General features: G+C 44.0%; 1 protein-coding gene across 2 annotated transcripts in view; it reads left to right on the top strand.

Annotated features, from left to right (window-relative positions):
* The window catches only part of DOCK11 (dedicator of cytokinesis 11), a 1108606-nt gene that overhangs the window by 114827 nt on the left and 977010 nt on the right, over window positions 1-16769 (top strand). For both annotated transcript variants that reach the window (XM_069212535.1, XM_069212533.1), the window contains exons 2-3: window positions 13971-14087; window positions 15991-16080. In XM_069212535.1, the coding sequence (XP_069068636.1) occupies window positions 13971-14087; window positions 15991-16080 (207 nt within the window). The remainder of the gene's footprint in view (window positions 1-13970; window positions 14088-15990; window positions 16081-16769) is intronic.

Below are 16769 nucleotides of genomic sequence, written 5' to 3'. Positions count from 1 at the left end.
TAAAAGATGTATTTTTAAATGTTGAGCTCAGAGACCCCAAACTCCACATGTCCATCCACTCCCAAAGGGAATCTACACTTTAATCAGACTTAAAGGTAGCCCCCATGTTAACCTATGAGAGGGTCAGGCCTTGCAACAGTGAAAACGAATTTAGCAATATTTCATTGTCCAGACATATAAAACACATTACTATATGTCCTATCTTAACCATACACTGCACCCTGCCCTTGGGGCTACTCAGGGCTTAGCTTAGGGGTGCTTTGCATATAAGAAAAGGCAAGGTTTAGGCCTGGCAAGTGGGTACACTTGCCAAGTCGAATTTACAGTTAAAACTCCACACACACACACTACAGTGGCAGGTGTGAGACATGATTACAGATCTTCTTATGTGGGTAGCACAACCAGTGCTGCAGGCCCAATAGTAGCATTTGGTGTGGACAGTCATCTCTTTGTGCAGTGCAGAAGAGGACCATCTCTCAGTGGATCCTGCTCAGCATTCAAATCTGCTATGCACTGGCCAATAAAAACAGCCCCTAAAAGATTTGCAAGCTCATTCCACCAGAGCCAAAGCTGCAAACACCATGTGTTAGTATGCGGAGTGTCTATGCTGGACATTTCTCAGGCTGCTACGTGGGGATCATTCTGTATTCTCATGAAGCACTGCTGTCTAGATAGACAACATGGTCTGTTGAGATGGGACTTCTTCGTTTGAGCCAGTTCAAAGAGACACCACCTGGAGGTACTGCTTTTGGTATGTATTTAAAAGATGAAGAATCGCTGGTTAGAAGTAACTATCTAACCACAGACTGCCCACCAACCCTCCCCCTCCGATCCTTCTATGAACTGGGCTCTTTTCCCACTTGAAAAGGTCCAAAGTATAGTAAATCTGCACATGAGTAGTGCTTATATTTGGTTCTGCACATCACTTCCGGAGTGGAACGATGTTGGTGTGGAGCCACAAAACTCCACCTACCGACGCACAGGGGTACGGTTTAAAAGGTTTCTGATCTAGTCTGAAGCATGGGGATTATTTTAAAGGTGAAGAATATGTGACTAGATAAAGGGCTCACCAGAGAGAGCTTCCCCAAAGGTACATAACTGCTCAATAAAAAGTATATTTTCTAACTGTATTTCAATTCTTAAAGGATATTTGTTTTGGAGATTCCTCCACTTCTAGAAGCAGCTTGGGGCATTCCTCCCAATAATTACCCTGTATCGTAGTATTTGGTAAAATCTGTGAACTGGCCAGTGCCCCTTTCTAGATTAGTTATCCACCTCTGCTACATCCACATTTTACCAGTTTGTGACACCTAGTTCTCTGGCATGAGAGTGTTGTGTACCGTTTTGCTGATATGTTATCACATGCCAGACCACCAATCTGGTTTGTCATTTTAGGGAAATATATTCAGCTCCACCTTGCTATCACATCAGAAAGAAACTATAGCATCTTAGTTAACCCATTTCACGCCTGTATTTCTGGGGCCTTTGCCACACAGTAACTTATATTTTGCATCTGAACTGCTCTTGCAAGCTCAGTTCATGAGGCATCAGTATAAAACACCATGCAGTGTGTCGAGTCTTGGGTGCCTTCATTTGTTTGTTCATTAATATTATTGTTTTGAGAATTCCACATGCCTGTGCCCTCTTCAAGGCTCTTTGAGCAGTGTTATCAATCTCCTAATTTGCTGTGGACTGTGCATCAGCAGTTTCGATTGACTTGGATGTCAGGATGTCAGGATCTGTTGTGCTTACACGTTTCTGCCCACCTGCGGGCTAGTATCCATGCCCGTGGGCTCCTATTTACACGCAGTTTCATTCCTTCAGTCGGACCGTAGGTGTGAAGCGGTACTGAAGAGTCGCTGTTACCTACACCTTCAGAAGGCTTACAATAAATGCTTCAGAGACACTCCATATCAGCACCGTGAATGCTCATTACTCAGGGATTTTGTTCTTAGTTAAAACTCATTTTTGGACTTTAGCAAATATTTAGATTTCTCCTTGTCACCAGAGATTTCATGTCTTAGTTTTACAAATTCAATAAACTGTTATGCTAAGAGACTTTTTTTAGAATCTATTAATATTACAATGAAAGATATCTGCCACATTTCATCACGCCACTTATTCATCGCTGAAAAATCATGATCTATCTATCTATCTATCTATCTATCTATCTATCTATCTATCTATCTATCTATCTATCTATCTATCTATCTATCTATCTATCTATCTATCTATCTATCTATCTATCTTTCTGTCTGTCTGTCTGTCTGTCTGTCTGTCTGTCTGTCTATCTATCTATCTATCTATCTATCTATCTATCTATCTATCTATCTATCTATCTATCTATCTATCTATCTACCTACCTACCCACCCGCCGGCCTGCCTGCCTGTCTGTCTGACTAGCTGAAGATCTGACTACCTGCTCTGTTGGCCGTAATATTGTCTATTGTTATCTTTATGCTAATTAATCATGCTGATTAAGATAAATTAATGGTCGGTAATCATAGGTTCTTTTTTTCATGCACCGGGGTGTAGCTTAGTCAGTAATGTTAAGGGAGCTTGAGTCTGAGATTTCCCAACGGGCGACAATATATTCCCAAATAAAAATGACAGGGAGCATGGGAACTCTGGGGCGAGGTTAAAGGTGAGTGGAGAGGATAATTTTGATCAATGTGTGAACGTACCCTGTTTAGGAAAATGTGTGTATTCAGGGACACCTGCGATTCTTACTCCTGCTATTGTGATGTTGCTTTTGCTGCACCAGGATCAGTATGTGCATGAATCTCCTCCCTAGGGGTGTCATAAGCTGCAATATTGGAAACTTTCCCAATTCTTGTTGCTAGCGTAAGAAATTTTACATAGAAATTGTTTCTTACTCTGTTGTCTGGATTTCATGAACTTACAATACATCAGTTGTCACCATATTAGGACTCATCACCTAATTATTGTACAGAAGTGTCCTTTCAGTGCTAACCTGACCCTGAAGTAGCATCTGTTCGAGCCCCAGAAAGTGCTTTATTTCTTTAGGCGTGTGTGTCATACAGCTGCAGCACCCCTACCTCAGCCGGCAGCCAGAGGCAGGGCAGCAGTGCAGCATCTGCCTTGTGCTCCGTCTACATTGAGATTTCTGGTTGACCCTGCACCGAGTGCTGTGGAATTTAACAGGTATCAAATTTGGCTCCATAGAGCATGGTAAGTGCTAACACTGCAAAATGATAAACTCACCTCAGGTGACTAAAACCGTCCCATTTGGTAGAATTATTCGTACTTCATTTTGGATCTATAGTACATGCTCATGGCCTTTATTGGTAGAACGTTTCTATTTAACTATAGGTTCTTTACCATGTAACTGTATGTGTGCTATAGTCTGAAGAGCTGTGCGAGACCATACAAAAAGCTGAGAGTGCTGATGCTTTTAGCTGTGAAATTTTGTCCATTCTCTCTTAGAGAGATTTCCTTCATTCTTCCAAGCCATGGCACCTTATGATGAAATCTCACCTGATCATTGTGAGAAATTGGATTGCTGGCTGAGTGGTGTGTTAACCCTGCTCAAGCAACAGCCACCATCCCTGTTAGGGTGAACCTCAAACATCACTAAATTAACGTGCTTAACCCTATGGTAGCCTGGCACAATAGCAGTCAGGCTTAATTTAGAGACAATGTGTAAAGAATTTGTGCAGCGCACAAACAGCAATAAAATTAAAATACAACACAAGAAAAATCCCACACCAATTTAGAAAAAATAGAAGACATAATAATTACTTGAGACCAAAATAACAAAAATCTAAATAGTAGAACCTGAGTTATGCAATTTTAAAGCTTTAAGTGAAAACAGTCTTAAAAGCACACAGCGTGAACTGTGGTTATCTGGTTGCACTGGACTGGGACAAAGTCACAAGTTAGGCTGACCATGATGAATTGCAGGCCGGGTACAAGGACAAATTTAGGCCCACTGAAGAAAGTACCTTAAATCCTGGTGCGTGGTCTGTGCTGTGTTGCTTTGTGAGGTTTCACATCATCTGGCATCAATTCCGAGGGACAGTGAATGCTGTGATGTGAGATCCTGTGTCAGGTTGTGTTGCTTCTGAAGAAACCATGCAGCAAGTCTTTGTGTGGAGTCAAGTGGGTTCTGATGAAGCGGGCAGCTGGGTGGCAAGGCTTTGCTTTTCTTGGTCCATCTTTTGGGGCTGCCAGCTGTGCTGCGAGGCTCCGCAGGGCTCCACTATGCTCGTTGTTGGTTCCGATGAGGTTTGCAACCGTGCTGCGAAGCTTCATGTCCTATTGCTTCACTCTGCGTTGAGATTCGTGGAGACCACAGCTGAGCTGACCATTTGCTTCGTTCCTCACTTCCAAGGGCTAAGGACTGGAGGGGCACTACTTGAGAGGTTAGGACTCCCTGCAGGCAGAGATCAGGTGCAGGAGTCAAGAGAGTTGAAGCCTTTTCTGTCCCAGAGGCTCTGATCAGAAGGCCAGCCAACTAGCCTTTGATCACTCTGGTGGTCTTGGGGTCAAGATGCAGGTCCAGTCATTCTCATTCCTGCAACAGAGCAGCACAGCAGTCCCCTTGAGTCTTCCACAGGTCCAGAGACGGTCTCAGGGTCCACCATTTTCCTTATTGCCAACTTTTGAGTAGGATAATTTCCTGCCTTCCTGCTCTAGCCCTAGCTTCTCTTGGGCACAAAATATTAGTATGCAACCCTTTGTGAGTGTGCTGAGGCAGGGTCTTTATGATATGCAAGTGTGGTAGGTGACACCTCTGCCCCCATCAAGTTTGGCCCATCTTTCCAAAACCTATTCCCTCTTTGTCTCACTGTCTGGGAGCAATACACAAAGACCAACTGCCAGCTACACCTAGCAATGTGACCCAGGACTCAGGTTGCAGGCACCAAATGATTAGGACAAGAAAAATCAACTTTCTAAAAGTGGCATTTTCAGAATTGTGGCTATATATCTGACTTTACCATTAAAGAAGGTTTTCAATTACATTTCTTTTGAGATCAGACATGACATTTCTGCCTATTCCCAATCTAATGTTAGCACTTATTAAATTTAATAAGTAACCAAATATTACCCTATGGGTGAGGGAGGCCTCACAGTAGTGAAAAACAAGCTTAGAACATATCAAACTTAAAAGTACATGTCCAGCTTTTTAAATACAATGCACCCGGTCCTATGGTCTGTTTATAGTCTACCATATGGGTGACTCATATGTATTAAACATGGAGGTTTAAGCCTGGCAAAATATTTAATTTACTATCAAAACAAGAGGGACTGGGAGGTTAATGGTCCAGTGTACTTTCTCCCTGTGCATGAACCTATAATAGAAATGAGTACACTGTTCCAGAATAAATTGTCAATGAGGACGAGAGGTAGACTGAAAAAAGGTATTGTAGGAGTGCCCTCAAGCATCACAATAGGATGCTAGGCATCATCATCGGGCTGACTCCTCGTCAGACCTGCACTGCAACGTCTGACGGGCCACCATACAAGGGGTGGTGGCACTTCAACCGAAAAGTTGTCTAGCAGATCAAGTTGAGTCTGCAGAACGTGCTTCATCAGGACCGTAAATTGTAACTTCTCCATAAAAAACAAGACAGTAAATGCTGGGAAGTCACTTACAGTCTGTGGACCAGCCATCACAGTCAGTCAAGTTGTCGGTCGCCCATCCCATGTAGAAACAGGGCATCATAGGGACGCGTAAAACCTCATACCCAAGGTGAGTACATTTCACTCATCCGGTGGTCCGCTGTGTGCCTGCCCGAGGTCGCGTGCCTGACAAGCGCCATTGGATCAATCTCTGACCGTGTAGGCGCGAAACATGTCGACCAAGTGTTAGGAGTGAACACTTCTTCCTCCTTTCCTTTTTTCAGGAGTATAGGCAACATTATTTCCCTTAATACTCCTACTTTTCTTTTAATCTTGGCCTGGCCCTTACTTAAAAACATTAAATTGAGGCATTAGGTGTTCAGAGCCAATTTTATATCCCTCACTCTCCTTTTCTCCTCTGTCAGCACGTTCTGCAGACTCAACTTGATCTGCTAAACAACTTTTCGGTTGAAGTGCCACCACCCCTTGTATGGTGGCCCGTCAGACGTTGCAGTGCCGGTCTGACGAGGAGTCAGCCCGATGATGATGCCTAGCATCCTATTGTGATGCTTGAGGGCACTCCTACAATACCTTTTTTCAGTCTACCTCTCGTCCTCATTGACAATTTATTCTGAAACAGTGTACTCATTTCTATTATAAAATATTTAATTTACCAGGTCTAACTGTCAATTTAAAACTGCATACAGGCTCCAGAGACATGTTTTAAAGGGAAAGTGGGTGGCACAATGAGAGCTGCTAGTCATCTAGTAGCATTTAGTGGCCCTGGGTACAGGTAGTGCCACTTTTCTAGGGACTTAGAAGTAAATTAAATTAGCTAATTGGGTGTAAGCCAATTTTACCATGTTTAACCCCTTTGCTGCCAGGCCTTTTCCCCCTCCTGTGCCGAGTCTTTTTTTGGCTATTTGGGGCAGTTCGCGCTTAGGCCCTCATAACTTTTTGTTCACATAAGCTACCCACGCCAAATTCGTGTACTTTTTTTCCAACATCCTAGGGATTCTAGAGGTACCCAGACTTTGTGGGTTCCCCAGAAGAAGGCCAAGAAATTAGCCAAAATACAGTGAAAATTTCGTTTTTTTCAAAAAAATGGGAAAAAGGGGCTGCAGAAGAAGGCTTGTGGTTTTTTCCCTGAAAATGGCATCAACAAAGGGTTTGCGGTGCTAAAATCACCAGCTTCCCAGCTTTCAGGAACAGGCAGACTTGAATCAGAAAACCCAATTTTTCAACACAATTTTGGTATTTTACTGGGACAGACCCCATTTTTACGATTTTTTGTGCTTTCAGCCTCCTTCCAGTCAGTGACAGAAATGGGCATGAAACCAATGCTGGATCCCAGAAACCGCAACATTTCTGAAAAGTAGACAAAATTCTGAATTCAGCAAGGGGTCATTTGTGTAGATCCTACAAGGGTTTCCTACAGAAAATAACAACTGAAAAAGAAAAATATAGAAATTGAGTTGAAAAAAAACATCAATTTTTCTCTACGTTTTACTCTGTAACTTTTTCCTGCAATGTCAGATTTTCGAAAGCAATATACCGTTACGTCTGCTGGACTCCTCTGGTTGCGGGATAGATAGGGCTTGTAGGTTCATCAAGAACCCTAGGTACCCAGAGCCAATAAATGAGCTGCACCCTGCAGTGCGTTTTCATTCTATACCGGATATACAGCAATTCATTTGCTGAAATATAAAGAGTGAAAAATAGCTATCAAGAAAACCTTTGTATTTCCAAAAAGGGCACACGATAAGGTGTTGAGGAGCAGTGGTTATTTGCACATCTCTGAATTCCGGGGTGACCATACTAGCATGTGAATTACAGGGCATTTCTCAAATAGATGTCTTTTTTACACACTCTCTTATATTTGGAAGGAAAAAATGTAGAGAAAGACAAGGGGCAATAACACTTGTTTTGCTAATCTATGTTCCCCCAAGTCTCCCGATAAAAATGATACCTCACTTGTCTGGGTAGGCCTAGCGCCCGCGACAGGAAACGCCCCAAAACGCAACGTGGACACATCACATTTTTTTAAAGAAAACAGAGGTGATTTTTGCAAAGTGCCTACCTGTAGATTTTGGCCTCTAGCTCAGCCGGCACCTGGGGAAACCTACGAAACCTGTGCATTTTTTAAAACTAGAGACCTAGGGGAATCCAAGATGGGGGGACTTGTGGGGCTCTGACCAGGTTCTGTTACCCAGAATCATTTGCAAACCTCAAACTTTGGCTAAAAAAACACATTTTCCTCAAATTTTGGTGACAGAAAGTTCTGGAATCAGAGAGGAGCCACAAATTTCCTTCCACCCAGCGTTCCCCCAAGTCTCCCGATAAAAATGATACATCACTTGTGTGGGTAGGCCTAGCTCCCGCGACAGGAAATGCCCCAAAACGCAACGTGGACACATCACATTTTTTTAAAGAAAACAGAGGTGTTTTTTGCAAAGTGCTTACCTGTAGATTTTGGCCTCTAGCTCAGCCGGCACCTAGGGAAACCTACCAAACCTGTGCATTTTTGAAAACTAGAGACCTAGGGGAATCCATGATGGGGTGACTTGTGGGGGTCTGACCAGGTTCTGTTACCCAGAATCCTTTGCAAACCTCAAAATTTGGCTAAAAAAACACATTTTCCTCACATTTCGGTGACAGAAAGTTCTGGAATCTGAGAGAAGCCACAAATTTCCTTCCACCCAGCGTTCCCCCAAGTCTCCCGATAAAAATGATACCTCACTTGTGTGGGTAGGCCTAGCGCCCATTACAGGAAATGGCCCAAAACACAACGTGGACACATCACATTTTTTTAAAGAAAACAGAGGTGTTTTTTGCAAAGTGCCTACCTGTAGATTTTGGCCTCTAGCTCAGCCGGCACCAATGGAAACCTACCAAACCTGTGCATTTTTGAAAACTAGAGACCTAGCGGAATCCAAGGTGGGGTGACATGTGGGGCTCTCACCAGGGTCTGTAACCCAGAATCCTTTGCAAACCTCAAAATTTGGCTAAAAAACACATTTTCCTCACATTTCGGTGACAGAAAGTTCTGGAATCTGAGAGGAGCCACAAATTTCCTTCCACCCAGCGTTCCCCCAAGTCTCCCGATAAAAATGATACCTCACTTGTGTGGGTAGGCCTAGCGCCCGCGACAGGAAATGGCCCAAAACACAACTTGGACACATCACATTTTTTCATAGAAAACAGTGCCTACGTGTGGATTTTGGCCTCTAGCTCAGCCGGCACCTAGGGAAACCTAGCAAACCAGCGCATTTTTGAAAACTAGAAACCCAGAGGAATCCAAGATGGGGTGACTTGTGGGGCTCTGACCAGGTTCTGTTACCCAGAATCCTTTGCAAACCTCAACATTTGGCTAAAATAACACATTTTCCTCACATTTCGGTGACAGAAAGTTCTGGAATCTGAGAGGAGCCACAAATTTTCTTCCACCCAGCGTTCCCCCAAGTCTCCAGATAAAAATTATACCTCACTTGTGTGGGTAGGCCTAGCGCCCGCGACAGGAAATGGCCCAAAACACAACGTGGACACATCACAGTTTTTCATAGAAAACAGTGCCTACCTGGGGATTTTGGCCTCTAGCTCAGCCGGCCCCAGAGGGGGCAGAAATGGCTTAAAATAAATTTGTCCCCAACCCCTCCCCCCGGGAGCAACCCTTGCCTATGGGGTCGCTCCCCCTGCGTGACATTGGCGGCAAAAAAAAAATCCCCGGTGCCTAGTGGTTTCTGCCCCCTTGGGGGCAGATTGACCTAAAATCGGCCAATCTGCCCCCCAGGGGGGCAGAAATGGTCTAAATACAATTTGCCACCCGGGGGAGCGACCCTTGCCTAATGGGTCGCTCCCCATCTCTAAAAAAACAAACAAACAAAAAATAACCCACAAAAATACAATTTGCCCTGGCGCCTAGAGGTTTCAGCCTCCCCTGGGGGCAGATCGGCCTAATACCAATAGGCCGATCTGCCCCCAGGGGGGCAGAAATGGCCTAAAATAACCCCCCCCGGGGAGCGACCCTTGCCTACAAGGTCGCTCCCCTTGCGTGACGGCGCAAAAAAAAGATCCCTGGTGTCTAGTGGTTTCTGCCTTGGGGGCAGATTGACCTAAAATCGGCAGATCTGCCCCCAAAGCGGGCAGAAATGGCCTAAATACAATTTGTCCCTCCAGGGGAGCGAACCCTTGCCTAAGGGGTCGCTCCCCATCTCTAAAAAAACAAACAAACAAAAAAAAAAAATTGCCCTGGTGCCTAGAGGTTTCTGCCCCCCCCTGGGGGCAGAGCAGCCTAATAACAATAGGCCGATCTGCTTCCGGGGGGGCAGAAATGCCCTAAAATAAATTTGCCCCCCACCCCCCCCGGGGAGCGACCCTTGCCTACAAGGTCGCTCCCATTGCGTGACGGCGCAAAAAAAAGATCCCTGGTGCCTAGTGGTTTCTGCCCCGCTTGGGGGCAGATTGACCTAAAATCGGCCGATCTGCCCCCAAAGCGGGCAGAAATGGCCTAAATACAATTTGCCCCTCCAGGGGTGCGATCCTTGCCTAAGGGGTCGCTCCCCATCTCTAAGAAAACAAACAAAAAAAAATTGCCCTGCGTCTAGAGGTTTCTGCCCCCCCGGGGGGCAGATCGGCCTAATAATAATAGGCCAATCTGCCCCCAGGGGGGGCAGAAATGGCCTAAAATAAATTTGACCCCCCACCCCACCCCCCCGGGGAGCGACCCTTTCCTACAAGGTCGCTCCACTTGCGTGACGGCGCAAAAAAAATGATCCCTGGTGCCTAGTGGTTTCTGCCCCCCTTGGGGGCAGATTGACCTAAAATCGGCTGATCTGCCCCCAAAGCGGGCAGAAATGGCCTAAATACAATTTGTCCCTCCAGGGGAGCGACCCTTGCCTAAGGGGACGCTCCCCATCTGTAAAACAACAACAACAAAAAAAATCCCTGGTGCCTAGTGGTTTCTTCCCCCGTGGGGGCAGATCGGCCTAATTAAAATAGGCTGATCTGGGGGGCAGAAATGGCCTAAAATAAATTTGCCCCCCATTGGACCGACCCTTGCCTAAGGGGTCGCTCCCCACCTCAAAAAACAAAAACTAAACAAAAAGAAAAAAAAAAATATCCCTGGTGCCTAGAGGTTTCTGCCCCAGGGGGGGCAGAAAAGGCCTTCAAAAAAAAATGCCCCCCCTGGGAACATAGAAATGAATGTAATTTATTGTTAACAAAATATACAAATAGTACATATCTTTAGTTTAATTTTAAAATATAACTTTTCGGCATTTAAAAATTATTGTAGCAATACATTTCCTTAAATAAAATTGCTTTTAGTAAATTCTGTACATCACTTTTAATAATTAATGCATAATAAAGTAACAATTTTACTGCTTATGTTAATATAATGTATTTTTACATTAAATTTTAAGTGCAAAATGTTTCTTGAAAATATTTTATAATTTACTTAAAATTATATACTATTTTTGTCATTCATTTATATTTATTTATAGTTTTTACTATTTTAAATAATTGAATTTATCATCATTTCTTGTGGGGGTCCTGTTTTAAGTCCCTAACTCTATTATTTTCTCTGGCAGGTGGTTGCAATATAAGTGGATGGCCATGTGTCATGGCAGACTTACTGCAGTTCTAACTTGGAGTACTTTTCTACTGCTTTGGGACCCTTTTTGTCTGTAGTTACTATAGTAGTTCAGTTTGTAAAAAGCTATGGGCATACACTTTTGTGGATGGGTTGATGCCCCTCCCTAGACACCCTCTTGACCCTCCTCGGCCCTCCATAATCCCCTCCTTACTCTTCCCTAATATTTTCTTCTTTATTCATAATTATTCCCTACTTTTCTTTACTCCTCCCTAATATTTTCTTCTTTATTCACAATTATTCCCTATTTTCCAGCCACTGCCCTCTATCCCTCCCATATTTACTAGTAAAACATATAACTTCGTTTGTGGAGATTCCGCAGTTGGGGCGGACATCTCCCCACATAAAGGCGTAGGAGAGACAGATACATAAGTTCCGCACCTAGGTTTGTGAATAGCAGTTTGTAGTACGTTTTTATATTACTAAAAGTACAACAAAATATGCAGTTTGTGAGTAGCTCCCATTATGTCTAGGCTTAGCCTTAGCATCAGTGAGTCAGTCCACGTTACCATGATGCACAAATATGCACACACACCGCTTTCCAGTGCAAAAGCAAAACTGTAATTAGGCTTATATCTGCTCCTGCCTAACAGCCAATAGAGAGTAGAATTGACTTGTCCAAATTAAGTATGAGCCAGTAGAGCAATGTAGGTATCTAAATCTCCTATAATATCCTTCCTATTGACTGAGCCGGATCCCTGAGGTATACCAGTATGTCATCATGCCATCATAATACAAAAAGATTATATCCTCTTGTACTCCCGAATCAGTAAGCCAGATTTGTCATTATTACTACACAGCACACACGCAAGGTCAGAACAAACCACTGTGGTGACAATAGATACCTCTTGCTTTCATTTCTTTCTAGTTCTGAGCTGTCGGACATCACTATCCCAGTACTTACTCAAGCCAGTAGTCTAGTGTATAACAGCAAGAACAATTGATAATCCTGGAGTCAAACTTCATGTGATATAACGCCCTGAATATGAATTGCAGCCTGTGTACCAAGCACCTTCTTGGTGTCCATGGACAGACACCCCGACACACTCATGTGAGCTTGAGACGTTCTTTATCACTTGAGCTAATCATCTCAGATCCAAATCTGTGTTTCTACGGGGCATTAAATAGCATTGGTCACAATGACTTAGATCAGTCATCACTTGCTGTAACCTGTTTGCTAGTGGTCTGCTATTCTGTCTAGTTTCTTAGATTTGTGGGTGGGGAGTCTTCAGTGTTAGCAACAACTGCCCAACACACCTCACATTGCACCTTTTGAGGAAAATAAAGAAGACACAAAGCGCAATCTTCTGATCCTGCAGCATCCGCACCTCTGTGTGCATGGGCCGTCTGACTCCACTGTCCAAGCCAGGCGTATGCACATCATGCTGACTGGAGGAGAAAATGCCTATACCACTACTATAGTTCCGAGCTACCAAATGCATGCATGGAAACCTCATATGTGCTCTATATCACTGAGTAATGCCAGCATTTAATGGAAACCTCATCCATCCCCTGATCCTCTCTGTTATTCGAGTGCCCATCCATGGTAACCCGGGAACCCGGAGGCCATTCTTGCCCCCTTCAGGCAAATTCTCCCTCCTCCCCACAGGAAATGGTGGGGAACCCATTGTTTTTGCACTCGTAGGAGGTTTATCCCAGCACGACCTCTTTTTGCTGTAACAAAACATAGGGGGTCATTCTGACCGCGGCGGACGGCGGTCACCGCCCGCCAAGCGGTTCCCGCCGAAAGACCGCTCCGCGGTCAAAAGACCGCGGCGGTCATTCTGGCTTTCCCACTGGGCCGGCGGGCGACCGCCGAAAGTCCGCCCGCCAGCCCAGCGGGAAACACCCTTCCCACGAGGACGCCGGCTCAGAATGGAGCCGGCGGAGTGGGAAGGTGCGACGGGTGCAGTTGCACCCGTCGCGAATTTCAGTGCCTGCAAAGCAGACACTGAAATTCTTCGTGGGGCCCTCTTACGGGGGCCCCTGCAGTGCCCATGCCATTGGCATGGGCACTGCAGGGGCCCCCAGGGGCCCCGCGGCACCCCCGCGGGAGAACCGCCAGGAACCGGATGGCGGTAGGGGGTGTCAGAATCCCCATGGCGGCGGAGCGCGCTCCGCCGCCATGGAGGATTCTCAAGGGCAGCGGGAAGTCGGCGGTACACCGCCGACTTTCCGTTTCTGGCCGCGGCTGAACCGCCGCGGTCAGAATGCCCAGCGGTGCACCGCCAGCCTGTTGGCGGTGCTACCGCCGACCTCCGCCATGGCGGTAATTACCGCCAGGGTCAGAATGACCCCCATAGTGTGGAGGAAGAATCGTGTGGATAGAAGGCATCAAGAGTCCATCCTCTCGAGGCTGGAAAAACGTTTTTATAGTAGCTATTCAGTACGACTCATAGCTTAGGTGAAAGAGTCGAGAAACAGTTAAAGACATACTTAAGAGGTGCCAGCTATATCAATTTATAACAGAATTGCATTTCTGCTGCATTTTCTTCGCGGAAAACAAAATCCTAAGGGATACTGCTGCCCTATATAAATATTTTTCTGTGTTGATAAATGGGAAATCTGGTTGTAAATAATATGGACATGCAGAGTGACGGACTCACTTTGCATGCGTATTGGAATCATTGTTACTTTTTTTACGAGTAGAATACACAGTATGTGATGAAGCAGTCAAATGTAACTTCTTCAGTTAAACAATTTTTTGTTTGTTCTTTTTCTGCCTGCTTTGTAGGAAAAAAGGAGGATGGTCGAGCCTCTGGACTATGAAAATGTAGTCCATCAAAGAAAAGCTCAGATTTACAGTGACCCCCTGAGGGATATGTTGATGTTTCCTATGGAAGACGTGTCTGTAAGTTTCTGTTGTCATCAAACTGAAAAGCCTAGGTTTGCAGTGACTCCTTTAACATATTTGATGTTTCGGTGCCAGGATCTAGTGAGATCGATTACAGGAAGAACCAGACCCACATTTATTTCCTAAGAAATAAGCTACTCTTTCCTATTGAGTAAGTGTCTTAAGTTTCAATATGATCAGTGAAAGGAAGAATGAGACGAGCAATGATTGGCTAATCGATAGATTGCTTTTACCAAAGGAAGATGGCTATTTACGTGTCCAAGGCTCAGGCTTACAGTAACCAATTGAGGTGTTTTTGTGTCTGGGTTTTGATCTGCAGCTGTCAAACCTACCTATTGCTAACAACATGCATAGAGTGGGCTTTGTGGTTGCCCTTTCAACCAATGTTTGTTTTCAACCAGCCTCATTCATTCACTGGCGTGAGACTTTGTCAATCATGTTGTGGGTCAGACAAGTAGAGCATTCATCTCTCACCTAATGCTATTGGCTGTTAAAGTGTAGATTGTACTTGTAGCCCTTTCTGCTACTGCTGGCTCCCTTCCAGGCCCCTCACTTTAATTTGCTAAAGTTGCGTGGTCTATCACATTGAATACAGAGCTACTAGCTTGTACAATGGAACATCTGCTTCTTAAGTACTAGTGTGAGTAATCATTGGAAGACCGTAATTGACACTGACACTGGGAAGTGTTAAAGTTTCAATGAAAGATGTATGTGTACATGATGTTCTAATAATCAATGTAAAGAAAGCCCAGATATATAGTAACCCTACAATGGTTCATTGATGCTTAGCATTGAAAATATGACTGTAGGTTTCTAAAGAGACTAATCACAAAAAACACATACTTATAGAGGTCCCTTAAAGGATATGTCAATGGTTACAACTAAAAATGTGTCTATAAGTGTCTAAAATCGATTATAGAAAAACTCAGATACAGAGCAACTCGCTGAGGGAAATGCTGATATTTCCAATGACATTCTGATGTGATCAATAAAAGAAAAACTGATATTTACAGTGACCACCCCTTCTCTCCAGAAATAAGTTGATTTTTAGGGTCGAGCCTGCATAGCATGCGCTAGCTCATGCGTATCGCTTGCGAGACGCTGTAGTAGTTAGAAAAGGGCTCGGAGCCCCACCCATGTCACGTCAGTGTCTTTCATTGTTTCATGGGCTTGCCTTTTAAAATCTGCTTGCTTTCATTAGTGGAAGGCATGCATACGTCATGCCTTTTCCGGTGGTTAGCCCTCCTCGAGCTCAGCGACTAAGTACTGAAAACATACGAGGCTCGCTGTTTTCCGTCTGGTTTGTGGACTACTTTTTTTCTTTTTTCGCAGCGCAATCTTGAGCGCTTTGCATGACATTGACCCTGAGACCTTTTCTATTTCTGTTTCCATTTTTTAGCAGCGCGATCGCTCTTGTTTTTTTCCCATTTAATGAGACAAGAAAAGTCCGGTTGGGAGTTTACAACTGCTAATAGCTCTAACTCGGAGAAATGCGAGACCCGTTGCATTGCAAATGCTTGTTCTAATTGAAGATGTATCTGTTAAGGAAGGTTCCTACTTTCACAGACTCCCTAATGTGTTTTTAAGCCAATCACAGGGAGAAGAAAAACCCTCCCAAGGTATATGTTAAGTTTTTCAACATAGGATGTAAATATCTAATGCCATTGATAAAACGAAATCCCAGGTTTACAGTGATTCCCTAAAGAGATATGTTTTTTTTTTACAACATGAAGATGTATTTTCTAATATGATTATTTAGACGAAAGGCCCCTTTTCAGACACCTGCTAAGGGAAGTGTTGATTTTTCCAGTGTCTGCAGGATGATTCATGTCATTATTCGACTGCTATCTGCAACATTGAGATTTTGATGTAGTACTCATTTACTTATGTTTGTTTCTAGATCATAACAGTAGGTCGCCAGTGGAGGACGGTACTGTCGACAGTTCCCGAAGATGCAGAAAACAAGGCAGAGAGCCTATTCGTCAAAGAGGTTTGTGCAATTTGAAAGAATGGATTCCGTTTACAAAGGCCATCATTTGGTCACTTGTTCAACACATGGTAGAATGTTTTGAAAAATGTTTAATTTTGAATTGTGATTCTTTAGCAATGCATATGGTTTTAGCCAATGCTGCATGATATTTCCAAATGTGTTTGCAAGACGCAATTTGTTAACATCCTGTTCAGATATATTTGTAGTGCACCTTTCAAGTCCAAGGCTCTTCGCCATCAATCATGCCTGAAGGTGCTAAATACATTTGACTTCAATGCTGCGATTAAAAGCTGCAGGTGTTACCGGATCTGGCAGGACGCACCTTAGAGCACTAATTAATTTGGACCTATTCTATTCCTGTTTTCTGAATGTTCCTAGGAAATTTAAAACTAAAGCTGCGGGATAGTTTATGAAACTGAGTGTAAAATGTCCATGCCAAGTTTCTTTTTTTTATAATGTGTGCACATTTGAAACAAAGACACTAAAACATTACTGCTCTCAGGCATGTACGTATTTGCAAATACTGGCGCCTCTAAATACAGAGTTCTGGGAGCATGATATAATTTTCAACATTGTAGCTAGTCTGGCTGAGAGGAAAAAGTAATCTTTAAAGACATATCACAGAAGTGAAGAAGTACCTAGGGAGTAAATTTATAGGTGAGGTATTCTTGCGCCATTTGTGAATTGGC

This window comes from Pleurodeles waltl, chromosome 2_1, assembly GCF_031143425.1.
Source record: "Pleurodeles waltl isolate 20211129_DDA chromosome 2_1, aPleWal1.hap1.20221129, whole genome shotgun sequence".
NCBI classification, from domain to species: Eukaryota; Metazoa; Chordata; class Amphibia; order Caudata; family Salamandridae; genus Pleurodeles; species Pleurodeles waltl.
Note: the sequence above shows the minus strand (reverse complement) of the source record. Positions and strands in the feature narration are given on the sequence as shown.